Source organism: Salmo salar, chromosome ssa02, assembly GCF_905237065.1.
Source record: "Salmo salar chromosome ssa02, Ssal_v3.1, whole genome shotgun sequence".
Lineage (NCBI taxonomy): Eukaryota > Metazoa > Chordata > Actinopteri > Salmoniformes > Salmonidae > Salmo > Salmo salar.
The window spans coordinates 58827125-58849048 of NC_059443.1; the positions used below are offsets into that span (position 1 = coordinate 58827125).

Consider the following 21924-nt stretch of genomic DNA (forward strand, 5'->3'; position numbering starts at 1 on the left):
GAAGAAGAGGAACACTGCAGCCCGCCTGGTTTTCAACCTTCCCAAGTTCTCCCGCTCCTCCGCACAATCCACTGGCTTCCAGTCGAAGCTCGCATCCACTACAAGACCATGGTGCTTGCCTACGGAGCAGCAAGAGGAACTGCCCCTCCCTACATTCAGGCTGTGCTCAAACCCTACACCCCAATCCGAGTATCCCGTTCTGCCACCTCTGGTCTCTTGGCCCTCCCACCCCTATGGGAGGGCAGCTCCCGCTCAGCCCAGTCCAAGCTCTTCTCTGTCCTGGCACCCCAATGATGGAACCAGCTTCCCCCTGAAGCTGGGACAGCTGAGTCCCTGCCCATCTTCCAAAAGCACCTGAAACCCTACCTTTTCAAAGAGTATCAAATAATCCCCTTCCTCACCTCAAGGAAAAGTGTACTTACTCTGCCTGTGATATGTGGTTGCCCCACCTAGCTATCTTAATATGAATGCACTAACTATAAGTCACTCTGGATAAGTGTAAATGTAGGAAGCAATGAGTCACACAATGAGTCTATATCTGATGGCTGATAATCCACTGAAAGACCAGACTTCTCTGTGAACTCCCCTCACTCTTTTGCTACATCATCACTGTCTTTAGTTCCCCTCTCTGTCACTGGTTGACAACCTTACTCTGCTTTTATCGGCCGAGTCGGTTTGCATTATGGATTGGTACTGTACTCACGGGTGTATGTATTTCTCATGGTTATGCATGTTATTTTAACAGGGGCAACTGTAAAAGTGTGAGAGCAAAGATAGTGGATTGGTGTTTCAAGGAAGATCTGTCCTACTTTGCAAGGAATCTGTGCTGTTAGAGAATACTTGCCAAAGAGCTCATTTAAGAATACGTTTACCTGACCTCAGTCTTAGTGACTGTGGCCTTGTGCATATCAGCACGTGTCGATCAACCTCTGATCATGTTCCCCCTCTCCCCACATCAGGGAAAGTCAGCTGTGGGGCCGTGTAGTGCAGTGCCTGTCTCTTCCTCAGGACACATGGGCCCCGGTGTTCTGAGGACCTGAGCTGTAGCCTGTCATTGTCTGTTATGTCACTGTGGTGTTGCTTTGGAGAGACCAGCGGGCTATACAACAAATTAGGATCAATGAGTTAGCCAGCTAACTTTGATAAGCAATCAGAAATAACTATTGATCTTCTGGTTCATTATAAAAGCTAAACTTAGAGATGTGTTCATTTGTTGAATCAATTAGATCACGCCCATCTCATGCTTGTTTTAATAAAAAATAAAAGCTTAGACTGTTTAGGCAAGTCAGCTGGTTTTCTCCTTGATCAGCTTTGTAGTAAACCCCCTGGTACTGAGGTTTGAGCCTGAAAATATAGCAGCTCAAGGTGGAGACACCCACAAAGGATGATAACATGATGAACCAATGTTGAGGTTAATCTAGGCAAAGACTGAATTAAATAAACACCAGGAATTGTAAAAAAACGGGGGGAATTTTATTCACTTAAAAACAAAAACAGGCGCAGCATCAGTCTGAGCAAACTCACACGCACAGACAAAATATTGACAATAATAACAGACCATATACAGTGTAAAGTCACAATATCAAGGACAATAGTGATGATAATCGGCAAGGCAAAAATGTTACGGCACAGAACAATTTGGTGGTAAGAGTTGTTACTGTGTTACAACAACAAAACACACAGACAAGGGCTGAAGAACTACCAATTCGCAAGAAAAGTTAATCACCCCAGTCCTTTTACCAGCCGCTAAGAGGCTTGAATGAATGAATGAATATGTGTTGAATTCTAAAGTGCATTCACTGACTGGCATTGAGCTAGGGTTAACTCAGTGTTTCCCCTCTCAATGACTCAAACTACACTCAGCGGCCAGTTTATTAGGTACCGTTCATGAATATTGTTCACTCCTACAGACAGTGAGTCACGTGGCCGTGGCTTGCTATACAAAGCAGGCAGACAGGCATCGAGGCATTCAGTTACCAGTTGATTGAACGTTAGAATGAGAAAAACGAGTGACCTATGCAACTTTGAGCGTGGTATGATCGTTGGTGCCAGGCGCGCTGGTTCCAGTATCTCAGAAACGGTCAGCCTCATGGGCTTTTCACGCACGACATCCATTGCTCCATCCAGGCTGATGGTGGTGGTGTCATGGTGTGGGTAAAGTTTTACTGGCGCACGTTGGGTCCCTTGACACCAATTGAGCAAAGTTTCCGCGCCCCAAAGAATTTAGGCTGTTCTGGAAGCAAAGGGGGTCCGACCCGGTACTAGATGGATGTACCTAATAAACTGGCCACAGTGTATATTTAAGCTGTGTCCTTTTTCATGTGTGTGCGTAAAAAGCAAAAACAGTTGGCAAACAGTGATTGTAGTGATGGTATTGAGTGAGTAGCCATGTGCAACTAGTGCACCAATATAGAATGAAGGATTTAAATCAGTTTCTCTCAGCCATCTCTGGTCCTAGAAGCTTCAATAGGGCTCTCTACAGGCTCTATACACTGAGTATTCCAAACATTAAGAAAACCATCCTAATATTGAGTTGCGCTCACTCAGTATATATTTTGAATCTGGACAATACTTTTCAATATAAACACATCTCTTTAAAACTGACATGTTCAAAAATAAAACCCATGACATGGCACACTGGACACTGTGGGTTAGAAAATATACACGTGTATGGGTTTCCAAAAACAAACTACTCAAAATACTGAATACATAGGCCTATTAATTTACAAAACTAATAACAGAGACCATCCAGGACCATGGCTGTGCATCACTGATATGGATTCCTATATTTAGCTGGGTAGTGTACACCGTCGCAAAATGTTTTGCATTGAAAAACAAAAACATCTTACGTTTCGTATAGGACAAGATCAGCTAGTCCCTCCGGTTTGCTTTCTTTTTGTGACTACTGAATCCGGCCCATGTAATACAGTGATGCTGAAGCTGCATGTTCATGATAGCGATGTTGACTATTGTCTCACAATGCTACAGCCCAGAGTTGCATTGTCTGGGTTCCAATGGCATTGACTAGAGACAATTATCCATCTATGACTCTGGGATTGACTATCATTACTGGTTAGATAAAGCACATCCGGTCTACAACACTGCAACCAGAATGGAATGCACTAGAAATGTTATCCCAGTTGAATTGGGTATAGAGAACACCCACTGTACACTATTTTAATATGGCTAAGTATGCCAATGCCAAGTTGCTAGTAGCTAATTGTGCAGTTGCAATATCAGCCTAGTCTTTTGCTAGAATGCACAGTAATATTGTCTTGATTGTCCAAGCTAGTAATAAATGTATTAGTCAGTCAGTCAGTCAATAAATATCGTATTTCCTTCAGTCAGTCGACAGGTCACAATAATCACTGTGCTGATAATGTAGTCTGCCGGTCATTTGTAAATATGTTGCATGGTTATGGCACAGGGTTACTTTGTCCAGTCCACTACACTTTTAGCCAGCAGATAACCTCTTGCTGAGGTAACTAAATCAAAGCTGGGAGTGGGAGTGTTAGAGACACCTAGATGTTAGTCGCAGTCATAGACAGTGGGTGACAGTCTCTTGTCACTGGAGTGGTATCCAGAGGTAAACCACAGTAGTCAGTCAGAGGTTCTCCCCCATAAAAATAGAATTAGATCATTCTCTATGGCCTCCCCAGTCTGAGAGGGTCTCCCCCATAGAAATATAATTAACTAGATCCCTATGGTCTCCCCCATAGAAATAGATAGTTATCTATGTTCTCCACACTCAGAGGGGGATCAGTTCAGTTCTCAGCAGTAAGGGAATGTCATTTAAGGTCAGGGTTGACAATGTAAGGACATACAAACATTCACTCTCTCATAAACATCAACATGTAAAACACACACACCTTTCACTCTTCCGTGCCACCAACACCCACCTCTTTTTCTTTCCCCAGCTAGTTGCAGTGATAAACAGTCCCTACACCTCCTCTCTCCCTCCTTCTCATACTCCTCGCTTTCTTCCCCTTCAAACTGCTGCTTTGTATAAAAACAAGTCCCCATGTCATTTTTCCTTTATCAGTTCCTCCCTGTCTCCTCTCCTCAGGACTTGAGTCCCATGCGGGCCATCAGCTGTTCGTAGACGGTCCAGGCCATGGCTGCCATCAGAGTCCTCCTCAGAGAGCGAGGCACAGCCCCACGGAAGAAACCCCTCAGACCATGCTCCTGAAGGAGAGAGAAGAGGAGAGTTCAATCACTGTTCAGTTGGTAAATACATTAGTGTGTGCAAGAAGAGATGTTCAGTCGCTTTTGGAGGAACATTTACGTTCAATAAGAAGTGCTTAAAATCCATAGCTATATCTCATGGATTAAAATACCGTCAGAATGGGAAAAATGGGAAGACCAAGAATGGTACCTTACACACAGGAAATGAATCATGTACTGTATATTTTCATTAAGATTCAGTCCTCACCGTGAAGATGTAGCGAATGGCGTCCTTGGTTGTCCAGTGGGAGGGGCTGACCTGGATGTGAGTCTTGACCACGTCAGCTGGCTGGGTGACCACAGAGGCCAGGACTCCGGCCATCACCCCACAGCCAAAGTTCCCCAACGGGGCATAGGGCGACGAGCTCACCTCTGAGGGAAGAGACCGCACAGAGAATGTCAGACCTACCCAGGCACTAATAGAAAATACATGTCATTATTCTGGATTACTCTTGATTCAGTGCAAGCAATACCCCACATGGCGTTTAATAGCTTTTTACACTAACAGACGCCAACGTAAAGAAATCTTGCTGAAGTAACACACTTGACTATTCAGTGTGTCGGTGTGACATTTTGTGGTCTCTCCCTCTTCCCCTCCTCTCATAAAGACAACTGTATCCTCAGGGCAGGCGAGTGTGTTTCTCTTACCCGGTGGCAGGGACCTCTTGGCCTGGCTGTAGAACATGACGTAGATGCCAGAGAAGGGGGCGTCTCGGAGCAGTGTGGCCGTCAGCCCGGAGAACAGAGCCCTGGGCCCCTCTGTCTCACACACGCTCTTCAGAGCTCCCAGGACGCTCACGTAGTTGTACCGTCCACTCTACGCAACACACACAGTAATACACCCCATTATACACTACAACCACAGTAGATCACATAGTTGTACTGTCCACTCTGGAATACCTACAGATTACCATGAGGGCTGGGGTCGGTTCCATTTCAATTGACTGAATTGAAATGGAACTGACCCCAATGCTGAATACAGCGGAGGCTGCTGAGGGGAGGACGGCTCATAATAATGACCGGAAATGGAGTCAATGGAATGGTATCAACCACATGGTTTTCATCTGTTTGATACCTTCCCATTCGCTGCATTCCGGCCATTATTATGAGCCCTCCTCCCTTCAGCAGCCTCCACTGACTGAATACTAACTCAACAAACAACATTACACACAACAACTAGCAACATTTAAACACTAAACCAGATAGATATCCACCACCACTGGAAACCAACGGAGCACCATTAATAAACAGATGACACATCGTAGTCATACAGATGAAGAAACTAGCAGGCGACATAGTTCCATTAAACATTTGTAGTCGTGACACATCCTCTATGCACAGCTAGATGCTCAGTCCTTATAAAACCAACACGACAGCATTTATTCAAATGCAGATAGAAGCGTTTAGTTCCCAAGGCAATCAGCTCTCCCGTCAGATAACCTCTCTCTCTCTCTCTCTCTGCTCCTTCTCTCCTCTCTTTTCCCTTTATCTCCCCCCTCTCTCTCTCTGCGGTAGCAGGCTGCTAATTCTACCATCATCCTCCCTCTAATGCTACCTTACATCTCCAGCCCACAGACACCAGAAATATCCCAGCCTATCTGTTAGTGCTTGTTCTATGCTATTACTGATCCACCAACTCCTCCCCTTCCTCCTTTGTTTACTTCCTGACTTCATTCTTCCTTTCCTCTCACACACACACATTCTGATTCTGAACCATTCCTCATTGTAATTCATACATCCTTCCACCCCTTTTTCCCCCATCCGTTCATGCTCATCTTCCTCCTAATCCATCCTAAACATACATGGCTGTAGCAACCCTCACCTCATCCTTGCTCCTCTCCCTCCACCTCCTCTCCATCCTATACCATTGTCTTAAAGTCTTTTTCCATCCTCATATAGCTGTAACAACCTCTCTCCCACTCAACCATGCCTTAATCCCAGCTCCTTCCCCTCCATCGCTCCATCTTTTATTTTAGTCCATCCCCATTCACAACACCGAGAAGAAGCTCTCACCTCAAAGCGTGTCTTGATGACGGTGACAGGCAGCATGCAGACCCCAGCCACGGCCCTGGCCCCGGCCCCCAGCAGCACAGCCTCCCCAGCGTTAGGGGCCCGGCCCTCCTGGAAGTAGTGCTGCTTCAGTGAGTAGAAGGTAGAGAAGTAGATCCCTACGCCTGGGATACAGCGCACAAACGACTGGGGAGAGAGAGAATGAGTGTGAGGGGAGAGAGTGTGGGGAGAGAGAGAGGTCAAGATTTAGATTGTAGCTGAATCCTTCTTGAAGGTAGAAACAATGGCGAAGTGGATAAAGATGTCGGAATTCAGATATGACATCCACTGATTTTTTAAACAACGGAGAACGACATGGTTCAACGGCAATAAATCAGCACAATCAACTTTTTGGGGTTTTCAAATTGCTGCCGTCTTCAAGCTAGAATTGGAATCATGTACACTGTGCTAATGAGGACATGATAAAAGCGTCAAGGAGAGCAATGAATAATTTGGTGAAATGCGCAAACGAGGCATTTGTGATAAGTACATGGGGCCGCCATCTTTATGCACCTCTGCTATTGTACACACAAAAGAAAACAGTTGTTGTAAAGAAAAAAAGTCCTGTCGTTTTTGGAGAGCGACGTGATCTACTAAGAAAGTCTGGTTCTTAAAAAAAAAGATTCACTAAACCAAAGTGATACACTAAGCCGGACTTCGTACACAGACTGTGTTAAAACAGGGAAAGTAAACCACAAGATGAACAGGGAAGCAAGACTGCTTCGATTAGACTCTCACCGGTGACACTCCCTTCCACAGGCCCAGGAAGCTCTCTGTCTGAACGACCTGGACAAGCACCGTCATCATCCCCACCTTAGGAGCTCTGAGACAGGAGATAAATACATGGTTAAACACACACACACACACACACACACACACACACACACACACACACACACACACACACACACACACACACACACACACACACACACACACACACACACCATTAAGTTAAGAGACTGGATACTTGAAAATAAGCAAAAGTCTACAAAGACAGATTCACCTGTGGATATGTTCCCAACACGTCTTCGGGGGTCAATTCTAGTGAGGAGTCGTTAGCATGGAAGTGTGTCTAATTAGTATATATGGGTCAAATGAGGGGATTCAAACTGTCTGAATGCTACTGAAGAGGGATTCTACACTGCAGTGTGTGTGTGTTTGTATCAGTGTTTATGCAAGTATACATGTACATGCAAGTATACATATACCCAAAATTACCTACACGTCTAACTCATACCGAAGCAATTTTGCCAATGTCTGTAATTTTCGAGGATTACACAATGTTCCTGTGTGCATTAAACAATTGCCTACGGAGCGGCACAGCATATAGGAAAGCAAAACGGCATAGAGAAAGGCATCACGCTCCAGGAGCTCAACACTTTCATCTATGCCGTTTCATTCGAGCCAATCAGAGCCGTGTTCTATCCCAAGCTTCCAACACCAATCGTTGGCAGTTCTCCCAAGTGATGTTGCGAGTGGCCTCGTTCATTGGTGATGTTGCGAGTAGCCTTGTTCAAATGAACGGAGACAAACAAACTGCCGTCCCAGAAATCCAAGAACAATCGCTGCCAAAGAAGGATGCTGTGTCAGTTGTTTGGGACTATTTTGGTTTTCAACCTAGTGACATTGAGCAGTGAGGCGATGTGCTTTAGCTGTCGCACAACTACAGCAACCACGAGGTAACACCAAAAACTGTTTCCACCATTTGGAACACAGACAGGTAATACAGCATGACGAATGCATGGCGAAGAAGAATTAGGCAGAGGCCAACAAGCGTCATGACTAGGGCTGTCATTAAATGTTGTCAGCAGGTGATTATCATGCAAATAGCTAACGGTAATTGACTGACTAACGGTAATTGACTGATAATTAACATAAACGTGTTGAGCATTTCTGGCTACCACACATAGCCTACAAGCCACTGATGCAGACCTTTGGAACATCTACATTTTAAAAATCCAATAAATCCATTTAATATTGCATTCAGCACTACAATCAATCCATTATTTATTTTAGGCAGGTCTAAAGAAACATGATGTGAAGAAAATGTAGCCTATTTAAGAAGAACAGAGTACCAGCCATTAGCAAGTTTAGTAAGCTATCAGCGGCATCAGAGTGCAGAGCCTAGTTACCGTGACTCAACGGTCACGTGGAATTTGACAGCGGTCATGACTGCCGGTGTGTTGGTAATATGGTCACTGTAACAGCCCTAGTCATGACAAGAGCAGTGCCCAGGGACAACAACACGGAATCGTTTGCACACGCAACTGACTATGCAACACACTAACCGATGGAATGAAATGACAGATGGCATAACGTACCACATCGCAAAAGAAGATGGTTCACAATCTGGACAAGAAATACAAAATATACGAGAAATATCATGCCAAAATAGCATTGGAGCTGAAACCGGTGCAGTGCACTATTTCGCAACAACAACTGATACAGTTGAAGTCGGAAGTTCACATACACCTTAGCCAAATACATTTAAACTCAGTTTTTCACAATTCCTGATATTTAATCCTAGTAAACATTCCCTGTCTTAGGTCAGTTCGGGTCACCACTTTATTTTAAGAATGTGAAATGTCACAATAATAGTAGAGAGCATGATTTATTTCAGCTTTCATTTCTTTCATCACATTCCCAGTGGGTCAAACGTTTTGGGTAGCCTTCCACAAGCTTTCCACAATAGGTTGGGTGAATTTTGGCCCATTCCTCCTGACAGAGCTGGTGTAACTGAGTCAAGTTTGTAGGCCTTCTTGCTCGCACACGCTTTTTCAGTTCTGCCCACAAATTTCTATAGGATTGAGGGCAGTGCTTTGTGATGGCCACTCCAATACCTTGACTTCGTTGTCCTTAAGCCAATTTGCCACAACTTTGGAAGTATGCTTGGGGTCATTGTCCATTTGGAAGACCCACTTGCGACCAAGCTTTAACTTCCTGACTGATGTCTTGAGATGTAGCTTCAATATATCCACATAATTTTCCTTCCTCATGACGCCATCTATTTTGTGAAGTGCACCAGTCCATTCTGCAGCAAAGCACCCCCACAACATGATGCTGCCACCCCCGTGCTTCACGGTTGGGATGGTGTTCTTCAGCTTGCAAGCCTCTCCCTTTTTCCTCCAAACATAACAATGGTCATTATGGCCAAACAGTTCTATTTTTGCTTCATCAGACCAGAGGACATTTCACCAAAAAGTACGATCTTTGTCCCCATGTGCAGTTGTAAACCGTAGTCTGGCTTTTTTATGACGGTTTTGGAGCAGTGGCTTCTTCCTTGCTGAGCGGTCTTTTCTGGTTATGTCGATATAGGACTTGTTTTACTGTGGATATAGATACTTTTGTACCTGTTTCCTCCAGCATCTTCACAAGGTTCTTTGATGTTGTTCTGGGATTGATTTGCACTTTTTGCACCAAAGTACGTTCATCTGTAGGCGACAGAGCGCTTCTCCTTCCTGAGCGGTATGGCGGCTGCATGGTCCCATGGTGTTTATACTTGCGTACTATTGTTTGTACAGATGAACGTGGTACCTTCAGGCATTTGGAAATTGCTCCCAATGATGAACCAGACTTGTGGAGGTCTACAAGCAAAGAGGCACTGAGTTTGAAGGTAGGCCTTGAAATGCATCCACAGGTACACCTCCAATTGACTCAAATGATGTCAAGTTTTAAATGACTCCAACCTAAGTGTATGTAAACTTCCAACTTCAACTGTATGTGATACAGTAGAACGGTGAAGCCCTACATGTCATTGAGACTGCACTACATTGAAGATGAAGCTGCGCAGCAGGTGCTTGTAGACTGCCTACTTTGCAGTCTAAAAGTCCATTGTGTTTTGAGCAAATAACATGCTGCAATTACCAAACACCAGTAGACTAATGGAGTTTTAAATACTATTACATATGAAATCAGTCTCATGTCTTTATAAGAAATAAATGCATAACTAAATGAATGTTTAAAACACAGGTCTCTTTCTGTAGCAGCGTTACGTCATCTTTTAAACGCTGGATCACCTGGTAACCAAATAACTTAATAATAATATATTACGGCCATTTCTTTGACACAGTGTAAATAGGGTGCAAATGGAGAGGAACTGTGCACCTCCCCAAATAATAATTTAAATCGGCCAAACAAATGTGTCAATTTATTGGTGATATGGATTTTTGTCCGTATTGCCGAGCTCCACTACATACCCAGGCTTCATGTTGTTCTTCAGGGTCTGCAGGCGCGTCTTGACCAGGTCCAGAGGCTGGAAGAGCAGCGTGGAGCAGGTGCCGCTCAGGGAGCCACACATGAAGGCCTTGAGAGCTGGATGCGCCTGGGGGGGGGGGGCATGGAGAGAGAGCGAGATGGGAGGAGAGAAGAAGGTGAGGAAAAAAAAAAGAGGTTGAGGGATAAGCACACTTCCACATGTCGTTTTATGTGAGACTGATGCTACATGCACGGGCATGCAGGAAGGCAATACAGCTTACACCGCACATTCTGTTTGTGAAAACACAAAAGATCCCCTAAAAGGCTACGCACAGTACGGAAACATGTTCATGATGTATGCACAAGTACACACAGTAACAACAAATTGCAACGACAGCCACAGAACACAGGCGAGCGCCCACACAACCAGTGGTGATGGAGATGCGTGCAGACAGTCGACACACAAACAGAGGAGCTGTCACGGCGAATCACATGGAGACTCAGCGTTATCATTATTCACAAGTCTGACGGACAAATTCGGAGGGGGGGATGTACACAGACAAATGCTAAATATAGCTAGAGACGGTGGGATAAATGGGACACACACTGATAAATACCAACACACACACACACACAGGCGCACGTACGTACATACATACACACACCATTGCACTGCACACTCCCCTTATCCATTTGGATAAAAGGAATGCATATGTGAGGATGCTGTTCATGGACTACAGCTCATCCTCATACATACTATAGTGTCCGATAAGCTCATTACAAAGCTCACAACCCTGGGTCTGAACTCCTTCCTATGCAACTGGGTCCTGGACTTCCTGAAGGGCCACCCCCAGGTGGTGAAGGTAGGTAGGAAACATTACGTGCTCGACACTGATTCTCAACACGGGGGCCCCACAAGGGTGTGTCCTCAGTCCCCTCCTGTCTACCCACAACTGCATGGCCTCACACAGTTCCAACTCCATCAAGTTCGCTGACGACGCGACAGCAGTAGGCCTGATTACCAACAACGATGACATGGCCTACAGGGAGAAGGTAGGCACTGACGGCGTGGTGCCAGGTAAGCAACCTCTCCCTCAACGTCAGCAAAACAAAGGAGCTGATTGTGGACTTCAGGAGGAACCAGGCTGGACACAGCCTCATCAACGGGGCCACCGTGGAGACGGTCAATAACTTCAAATTCCTCGGTGTACAAATCACACGGCCACCATGGTGAAGGCGGCACAACACTTCAGGATTCTGAAGAAATTCGGCCTCTCCCAGAGGGCCCTCACAGTGTTCTACAGGAGCACCATCGAGAGCATACTGTCGGACTACATCACAGCCTGGTATGGCAAGTCCACCTCCTCTGACCATAATGCACTTCAGAGGGTGATACGTGCAGCCAAACGCACCAGTGGGTGCACACGGTCTGCCCTCCAGGACATCTACAACACTAGGTGTTGCAGAAAAGCCAAGAAGATCATCGGGGACCTCAGCCACCCAAGCCACGACCTGTTCTCCCCACTTCCATGGGCAGTACAGGAGCATCATGGCGAAAACTGGAAGACTGGCCAATAGATTCTACCTCCAGACCATCAGGCTGTTGAATAGCCACCACTAGTCAGCTACCTACTACCCCCTCCCCCCTGCTGCTCCCCCTATGGACAGCCCCCCCATCCCCTCAACTGACTTACTCTGCCCCCACCCCAATGACACTCATCACTGTTGCAGTTGTTAATATGTATATTCTTAATATTTCTATTGTTTTATTTAACTTGGTCCCCACACCCCGTCTTTAGTCAGCCTGCTACTCCCCCTATGTTCACCCCCACCAACAGTCTTTATTCTGCCTGCTACTCCCCCTATGTTCACCCCCACCAACAGTCTTTATTCTGCCTGCTACTCCCCCTATGTTCACCCCCACCAACAGTCTTTATTCTGCCTGCTACTCCCCCTGTTCACCCCCACCAACAGTCTTTATTCTGCCTGCTACTCCCTATGTTCACCCCCACCAACAGTCTTTATTCTGCCTGCTACTCCCCCTATGTTCACCCCCCACCAACAGTCTTTATTCTGCCTGCTACTCCCCCTGTTCACCCCCACCAACAGTCTTTATTCTGCCTGCTACTCCCCATGTTCACCCCCACCAACAGTCTTTATTCTGCCTGCTACTCCCCCTATGTTCACCCCCTCCAACAGTCTTTATTCTGCCTGCTACTCCATCTATGTTCACCCCCTCCAACAGTCTTTATTCTGCCTGCTACTCCACCTATGTTCACCCCCCAACCATCTTTATTCTGCCTGCTACTCCACCTATGTTCACCCCCTCCAACAGTCTTTATTCTGCCTGCTACTCCACCTATGTTCACCCCCCAACCATCTTTATTCTGCCTGCTACTCCACCTATGTTCACCCCCAACAGTCTTTATTCTGCCTGCTACTCCACCTATGTTCACCCCCCAACCATCTTTATTCTGCCTGCTACTCCACCTATGTTCACCCCCCCAACCATCTTTATTCTGCCTGCTACTCCACCTATGTTCACCCCACCAACAGTCTTTATTCTGCCTGCTACTCCACCTATGTTCACCCCCCCAACCATCTTTATTCTGCCTGCTACTCCACCTATGTTCACCCCCCCAACCATCTTTATTCTGCCTGCTACTCCACCTATGTTCAACCCCCCAACCATCTTTATTCTGCCTGCTACTCCACCTATGTTCACCCCCAACAGTCTTTATTCTGCCTGCTACTCCACCTATGTTCACCCCCCCAACCATCTTTATTCTGCCTGCTACTCCACCTGTTCACCCCCAACCGTCTTTATTCTGCCTGCTACTCCACCTATGTTCACCCCCCCAACCATCTTTATTCTGCCTGCTACTCCACCTATGTTCACCCCCCCAACCATCTTTATTCTGCCTGCTACTCCACCTATGTTCAACCCTCCAACCATCTTTATTCTGCCTGCTACTCCACCTGTTCACCCTCACCCCTCCAACAGTCTTTATTCTGCCTGCTACTCCACCTGTTCACCCCCACCCCACCAACAGTCTTTATTCTGCCTGCTACTCCATCTATGTTCACCCCCACCCCCTCCAACAGTCTTTATTCTGCCTGCTACTCCACCTATGTTCACCCCCCAACCATATTTATTCTGCCTGCTACTCCACCTATGTTCACCCCCAACAGTCTTTATTCTGCCTGCTACTCCACCTATGTTCACCCCCCCAACCATCTTTATTCTGCCTGCTACTCCACCTATGTTCACCCCCCCAACCATCTTTATTCTGCCTGCTACTCCACCTATGTTCAACCCTCCAACCATCTTTATTCTGCCTGCTACTCCACCTATGTTCACCCCCACCCCACCAACAGTCTTTATTCTGCCTGCTACTCCACCTATGTTCACCCCCCCAACCATCTTTATTCTGCCTGCTACTCCACCTATGTTCACCCCCAACAGTCTTTATTCTGCCTGCTACTCCACCTGTTCACCCCCAACAGTCTTTATTCTGCCTGCTACTCCACCTGTTCACCCCCAACAGTCTTTATTCTGCCTGCTACTCCACCTATGTTCACCCCCCCCAACCATCTTTATTCTGCCTGCTACTCCACCTATGTTCACCCCCCCCAACCATCTTTATTCTGCCTGCTACTCCACCTATGTTCACCCCCAACAGTCTTTATTCTGCCTGCTACTCCACCTATGTTCACCCCCCCCAACCATCTTTAGTCTGCCTGCTACTCCACCTATGTTCACCCCCCAACCATCTTTATTCTGCCTGCTACTCCACCTATGTTCACCCCCAACCGTCTTTATTCTGCCTGCTACTCCACCTATGTTCACCCCCCAACCGTCTTTATTCTGCCTGCTACTCCACCTATGTTCACCCCCCCAACCGTCTTTATTCTGCCTGCTACTCCACCTGTTCACCCCCAACCGTCTTTATTCTGCCTGCTACTCCACCTATGTTCACCCCCTCCAACAGTCTTTATTCTGCCTGCTACTCCACCTATGTTCACCCCCCAACCATCTTTATTCTGCCTGCTACTCCACCTATGTTCACCCCCTCCAACAGTCTTTATTCTGCCTGCTACTCCACCTATGTTCACCCCCCAACCATCTTTATTCTGCCTGCTACTCCACCTATGTTCACCCCCTCCAACAGTCTTTATTCTGCCTGCTACTCCACCTATGTTCACCCCCAACAGTCTTTATTCTGCCTGCTACTCCACCTATGTTCACCCCCAACAGTCTTTATTCTGCCTGCTACTCCACCTATGTTCACCCCCCCAACCATCTTTATTCTGCCTGCTACTCCACCTATGTTCACCCCCCCAACCATCTTTATTCTGCCTGCTACTCCACCTATGTTCACCCCACCAACAGTCTTTATTCTGCCTGCTACTCCACCTATGTTCACCCCCCCAACCATCTTTATTCTGCCTGCTACTCCACCTATGTTCACCCCCCCAACCATCTTTATTCTGCCTGCTACTCCACCTATGTTCAACCCCCCAACCATCTTTATTCTGCCTGCTACTCCACCTATGTTCACCCCCCCAACCATCTTTATTCTGCCTGCTACTCCACCTTGTTCACCCCCCAACCGTCTTTATTCTGCCTGCTACTCCACCTATGTTCACCCCCCCAACCATCTTTATTCTGCCTGCTACTCCACCTATGTTCACCCCCCCAACCATCTTTATTCTGCCTGCTACTCCACCTATGTTCAACCCTCCAACCATCTTTATTCTGCCTGCTACTCCACCTGTTCACCCCCACCCCACCAACAGTCTTTATTCTGCCTGCTACTCCATCTATGTTCACCCCCACCCCCTCCAACAGTCTTTATTCTGCCTGCTACTCCACCTATGTTCACCCCCCAACCATCTTTATTCTGCCTGCTACTCCACCTATGTTCACCCCCAACAGTCTTTATTCTGCCTGCTACTCCACCTATGTTCACCCCCCAACCATCTTTATTCTGCCTGCTACTCCACCTATGTTCACCCCCCCAACCATCTTTATTCTGCCTGCTACTCCACCTATGTTCACCCCCCCAACCATCTTTATTCTGCCTGCTACTCCACCTATGTTCAACCCTCCAACCATCTTTATTCTGCCTGCTACTCCACCTATGTTCACCCCCACCCCACCAACAGTCTTTATTCTGCCTGCTACTCCACCTATGTTCACCCCCCCAACCATCTTTATTCTGCCTGCTACTCCACCTATGTTCACCCCCCCAACCATCTTTATTCTGCCTGCTACTCCACCTATGTTCACCCCCAACAGTCTTTATTCTGCCTGCTACTCCACCTGTTCACCCCCAACAGTCTTTATTCTGCCTGCTACTCCACCTATGTTCACCCCCCCAACCATCTTTATTCTGCCTGCTACTCCACCTATGTTCACCCCCCCAACCATCTTTATTCTGCCTGCTACTCCACCTATGTTCACCCCCCCAACCATCTTTATTCTGCCTGCTACTCCACCTATGTTCACCCCCAACAGTCTTTATTCTGCCTGCTACTCCACCTATGTTCACCCCCCAACCATCTTTATTCTGCCTGCTACTCCACCTATGTTCACCCCCCAACCATCTTTATTCTGCCTGCTACTCCACCTATGTTCACCCCCAACCGTCTTTATTCTGCCTGCTACTCCACCTATGTTCACCCCCAACCGTCTTTATTCTGCCTGCTACTCCACCTATGTTCACCCCCCCAACCGTCTTTATTTTGCCTGCTACTCCACCTGTTCACCCCCAACCGTCTTTATTCTGCCTGCTACTCCACCTATGTTCACCCCCTCCAACAGTCTTTATTCTGCCTGCTACTCCACCTATGTTCACCCCCCAACCATCTTTATTCTGCCTGCTACTCCACCTATGTTCACCCCCTCCAACAGTCTTTATTCTGCCTGCTACTCCACCTATGTTCACCCCCTCCAACAGTCTTTATTCTGCCTGCTACTCCACCTATGTTCACCCCCTCCAACAGTCTTTATTCTGCCTGCTACTCCACCTATGTTCACCCCCAACAGTCTTTATTCTGCCTGCTACTCCACCTATGTTCACCCCCAACAGTCTTTATTCTGCCTGCTACTCCACCTATGTTCACCCCCAACAGTCTTTATTCTGCCTGCTACTCCACCTATGTTCACCCCCCAACCATCTTTATTCTGCCTGCTACTCCACCTATGTTCACCCCCCCAACCATCTTTATTCTGCCTGCTACTCCACCTATGTTCACCCCACCAACCGTCTTTATTCTGCCTGCTACTCCACCTATGTTCACCCCCCAACCATCTTTATTCTGCCTGCTACTCCACCTATGTTCACCCCCCCAACCATCTTTATTCTGCCTGCTACTCCACCTATGTTCAACCCCCAACCGTCTTTATTCTGCCTGCTACTCCACCTATGTTCACCCCCCCAACCATCTTTATTCTGCCTGCTACTCCACCTATGTTCACCCCCCCAACCATCTTTATTCTGCCTGCTACTCCACCTATGTTCAACCCTCCAACCATCTTTATTCTGCCTGCTACTCCACCTGTTCACCCCCCACCCCACCAACAGTCTTTATTCTGCCTGCTACTCCATCTATGTTCACCCCCACCCCCTCCAACAGTCTTTATTCTGCCTGCTACTCCACCTATGTTCACCCCCCAACCATATTTATTCTGCCTGCTACTCCACCTATGTTCACCCCCAACAGTCTTTATTCTGCCTGCTACTCCACCTATGTTCACCCCCCAACAGTCTTTATTCTGCCTGCTACTCCACCTATGTTCACCCCCCCAACCATCTTTATTCTGCCTGCTACTCCACCTATGTTCACCCTCCAACCATCTTTATTCTGCCTGCTACTCCACCTATGTTCACCCCACCAACAGTCTTTATTCTGCCTGCTACTCCACCTATGTTCACCCCCCCAACCATCTTTATTCTGCCTGCTACTCCACCTATGTTCACCCCCCCAACCATCTTTATTCTGCCTGCTACTCCACCTATGTTCACCCCCCCAACCGTCTTTATTCTGCCTGCTACTCCACCTATGTTCACCCCCCCAACCATCTTTATTCTGCCTGCTACTCCACCTTGTTCACCCCCCAACCGTCTTTATTCTGCCTGCTACTCCACCTATGTTCACCCCCCCAACCATCTTTATTCTGCCTGCTACTCCACCTATGTTCACCCCCCAACCATCTTTATTCTGCCTGCTACTCCACCTTGTTCAACCCTCCAACCATCTTTATTCTGCCTGCTACTCCACCTGTTCACCCCCACCCCACCAACAGTCTTTATTCTGCCTGCTACTCCATCTATGTTCACCCCCACCCCCTCCAACAGTCTTTATTCTGCCTGCTACTCCACCTATGTTCACCCCCCAACCATATTTATTCTGCCTGCTACTCCACCTATGTTCACCCCCAACAGTCTTTATTCTGCCTGCTACTCCACCTATGTTCACCCCCCCAACCATCTTTATTCTGCCTGCTACTCCACCTATGTTCACCCCCCCAACCATCTTTATTCTGCCTGCTACTCCACCTATGTTCAACCCTCCAACCATCTTTATTCTGCCTGCTACTCCACCTATGTTCACCCCCACCCCACCAACAGTCTTTATTCTGCCTGCTACTCCACCTATGTTCACCCCCCCAACCATCTTTATTCTGCCTGCTACTCCACCTATGTTCACCCCCAACAGTCTTTATTCTGCCTGCTACTCCACCTGTTCACCCCCAACAGTCTTTATTCTGCCTGCTACTCCACCTGTTCACCCCCAACAGTCTTTATTCTGCCTGCTACTCCACCTATGTTCACCCCCCAACCATCTTTATTCTGCCTGCTACTCCACCTATGTTCACCCCCAACAGTCTTTATTCTGCCTGCTACTCCACCTATGTTCACCCCCCAACCATCTTTAGTCTGCCTGCTACTCCACCTATGTTCACCCCCCCAACCATCTTTATTCTGCCTGCTACTCCACCTATGTTCACCCCCAACCGTCTTTATTCTGCCTGCTACTCCACCTATGTTCACCCCCAACCGTCTTTATTCTGCCTGCTACTCCACCTATGTTCACCCCCCAACCATCTTTATTCTGCCTGCTACTCCACCTGTTCACCCCCCCAACCGTCTTTATTCTGCCTGCTACTCCACCTATGTTCACCCCCAACCGTCTTTATTCTGCCTGCTACTCCACCTATGTTCACCCCCAACCGTCTTTATTCTGCCTGCTACTCCACCTATGTTCACCCCAAACAGTCTTTATTCTGCCTGCTACTCCACCTATGTTCACCCCCACCCCCTCCAACAGTCTTTATTCTGCCTCAATGAACATGTATTCATTCATCAATGCTACAGTTATGTATATAGTGCTATTTCTATTGTTGTTTTTATGAACATTTTCATTGTTTTATTTCACTTAGTCCTGCAACAGATGTTCACTGTACCATCCAATTACACCTGCAACCCTGTACATGTGAATTTTAAAACACTCAATCTGAAACACACATGGACACACAAACATATATACGCACGCACACTCACAGATGACACACACACAAAGACAGATGCTGACAGGCGTATGATGCCGGATCTCAAATACTGTAATCATGGTGATTAACAATTATTTTTAAAAGCATGTAGACACAAATGCACAGCAGCAAAGCATGAAAACACATCCACACTGGCACTTGACAGTAACACACACACGCCACTGGCTATCCTCCCTACCTTTCCCAAGATGCTTGAGGGTTTGCCTCCTTGAGAATCCTGTTTCTGTTGCATGTCTCCCTCTTTCACCTCTCTCTCTCTGTGCTGCTGCTACGAACAGCATATTACAAAATAAGCCATCTCCATCTCTCGCTTCCCTCTCTCTCTCTCGATCTAACACACAATGGTTTTCTCCTGCTACCTCTCTTCTCACCCCCACCCCAGCTTCATCCACATGCTTCTATTGGTCTCACTCTCGTTGATTCGCACATACACACACATATACACAACAGAATTGCGCTGCTCTCTCTCCTCCCCTCTAAATCTCTCTCTGACAAATTTTGTCTCTATGAAATGCGATGTATGAGTCATGCAGTGGCTGTGTCGCTGTGTGTGATTTAGACTGTGTGTGTCTGTCTTTCTGTGTGTGTGTGACACTAAATATGGGTCACTGAGAATTGGATGGTGGTTGGAGTCTGTTTATGCAAATGAATGTGTGACTTTCAGCCTGTGTGCACTACACTGTCTTCCCCAGGCCAGGATGACATAACCAATGTAAAATTTGTGTAGTAGATTATTACAATGTTTGCACAGAAAATACAACTTTCTCTATGGCAGCCTCCTTTACGCCGACGTCACAGGCTTAGTCTCACAACCCATTATTCTCAACATTACAACAAAAATATGTCCTATTTTTCTAAAGAATGCCATGGCAACAGACAACAATGACCAATGAGGGGCTGCCTGTAGAACATAAAAGGGTGTTGGGCCTCACCTCCATGCACTTTGGTAGATTTCAACTCCTTACTTCTGGAGAATATAGTCAAATCCTGCCCATGACCCCAGGTATTCAAACCAAATCTTTGCAGAAAACGAATTTACTTGAAAAACAGTGCAGATGCAAAGTTTGCTAACAGAATAACAGTTTGTGCCATCATTCTGTTACCAAACTTTGCATCTGCAATGTTCAAGTAAATGTGTTTTAGTAAAATGTTGTGGAAATTGTTAAAAGTAGTCCTTGTGTACTGAGATGTACGGTTTGTTTAACTTTGCAACCATTGGTTTTTATTTGACATACATTTTAAAGCTGCAATATGTAACTTTTTGGGTGAAGACCAAATTCACAGAAATTGATTTATAGATCTGTCATTCTCATTGAAAGCAAGTCTAAGAAGTAGATATGCTCTATGTGCCTTATTTCTATGCTTCCTGTTCCTAAATTTCGTTTTTTCTTCCTACTTTTTTACACCAACTACAAACATCAGATAAAATATATATTTTTGGTTATGGAAAAAACATTTCACAGGGGTTTATATGGTAAAAAAAAAATAATAATAAAATAAATAAAACGATTCCCTACACGTTTGTCATATAAACTGAAATTAGGCGAACTATTTGATTTTTAGCAACCAGGAAATGGCGGGACGTTTTCTGCATAGTGTGTCTTTAAAGTGAATATTCTGAGACTCGGTATCACTGTCAGTCAGGTTAGTTCGCTTGTATAGAAACAAAGACAATGCCCGTGGACTACATAGTGTTCATCTATACATGTGTAGCTAACATTACTAACTTACCAGTGCCAACTCCATCGTTGATGCTGATGCAGTGGATGAATCCTGAAGAAGCGATTCGAGCGCCTCCTTCCCTTCACTTGCCGTCGTGTCGCTGTTTGTTTACAGCCCCAACTATAGTGAGAGGGTGAATAGCTATACCAATTACATACGCATGTTTTGCAAAGACTCGCTACAGCCATTAAACTATAAAAAGGGCTTACACCAGGTCCAACTGAATACAGAAGTTAGCTAACCTTACCTCTAACTATTGAAAAGGTGGTCAAATGACATACACACGGCACATAACATACCTTACCTGGCTTTGACGTTTGTTAGGGACCGATGACTTGATTCAGTTGAAAGACAGTCATTTTGCCGGTGACAGGCTACAAGAAACAAGTCACCACACCAGCTAGCGAACTGTTAGCTGAACAAAAAGCTAGCTAACTTGTAAGCGCGAACCTTTTGAGTAATACTATAATGGTGTTTAGCTAAAAGAAATACTCCGTTTACTCGTTAGGTAGCTAGCAAACTGTCTCACCAAAATGAAGCAAGCTAGCTAGCTGTACTGACTTTGCTAATGTAATGCTAGCAAAAGTAGTTGGCTGGCTTTGTACTAAAACATTTGACTGCTCACAGATACCAAATTGTAGCCATCTTCTAGCTAGTAAGATATAATTCACTAGATTTAACATGTAGACCACTATGCAGTTGTTGCCATGCACCTTGTTTCTTGTCGGCGTCGGGAAATGTCAAACCTGTAACGTTAGTGCGAGATGCGCCAAGTCCCTCCTCTCTACCCGGTACCAGTCGGGGCCAACTGGTTGTGAACCGGTTTCATCTCGCTTTCCACTGCAAAATTTACAGTGGGAGGGAAGCATAGGCAATATTTCTAGTTCTACTCTTTGAACCGTCTGGTGGTGTACTTGAGGACTGCATGTGTGTAAATACAGTAGCTAATTTGTGGTATCGCACCATTGTATTAACCTCCTGCTGTGTTCTGGTCGAATTGGACAGATTTACACATTTTCTCTCTGAAAAATGTAGTTCATTAATCTGATTGTCACAAGGTTCCATGACGTTGTCCGCACAGGGCATCTGAACACACAAAATACATTTAGATGATTTTCATAAAATGTTGGGTGTTTTATTTAACTTTTGTACAG

The 21924-nt window shown here is 46.3% G+C and overlaps 1 protein-coding gene across 7 annotated transcripts; it reads right to left on the reverse strand.

Annotated features, from left to right (window-relative positions):
- Positions 1-1451: 1451 nt before the first annotated feature.
- slc25a38b (solute carrier family 25 member 38b) lies at positions 1452-21629 on the reverse strand. 7 transcript variants are annotated; one of them, XM_014174725.2, is made up of 9 exons: positions 21484-21629; positions 21075-21144; positions 20780-20890; positions 10473-10597; positions 7012-7096; positions 6238-6420; positions 4873-5041; positions 4433-4596; positions 1452-4185 (listed from the first exon to the last, which is right to left on the reverse strand). In XM_014174725.2, the coding sequence occupies exons 3-9, from the start codon at positions 20792-20794 to the stop codon at positions 4063-4065; spliced, it is 864 nt and encodes a 287-aa protein (XP_014030200.1). In that variant the 5' UTR covers positions 20795-20890; positions 21075-21144; positions 21484-21629; the 3' UTR covers positions 1452-4062. The 7 variants fall into 7 exon arrangements, with proteins under 7 accessions (XP_014030200.1, XP_045562918.1, XP_045562913.1 ...); XM_045706962.1 differs by having other exon boundaries at positions 21070-21144; XM_045706957.1 differs by having other exon boundaries at positions 21070-21144; positions 21517-21616.
- Between the last annotated feature and the right edge of the window lie 295 nt (positions 21630-21924).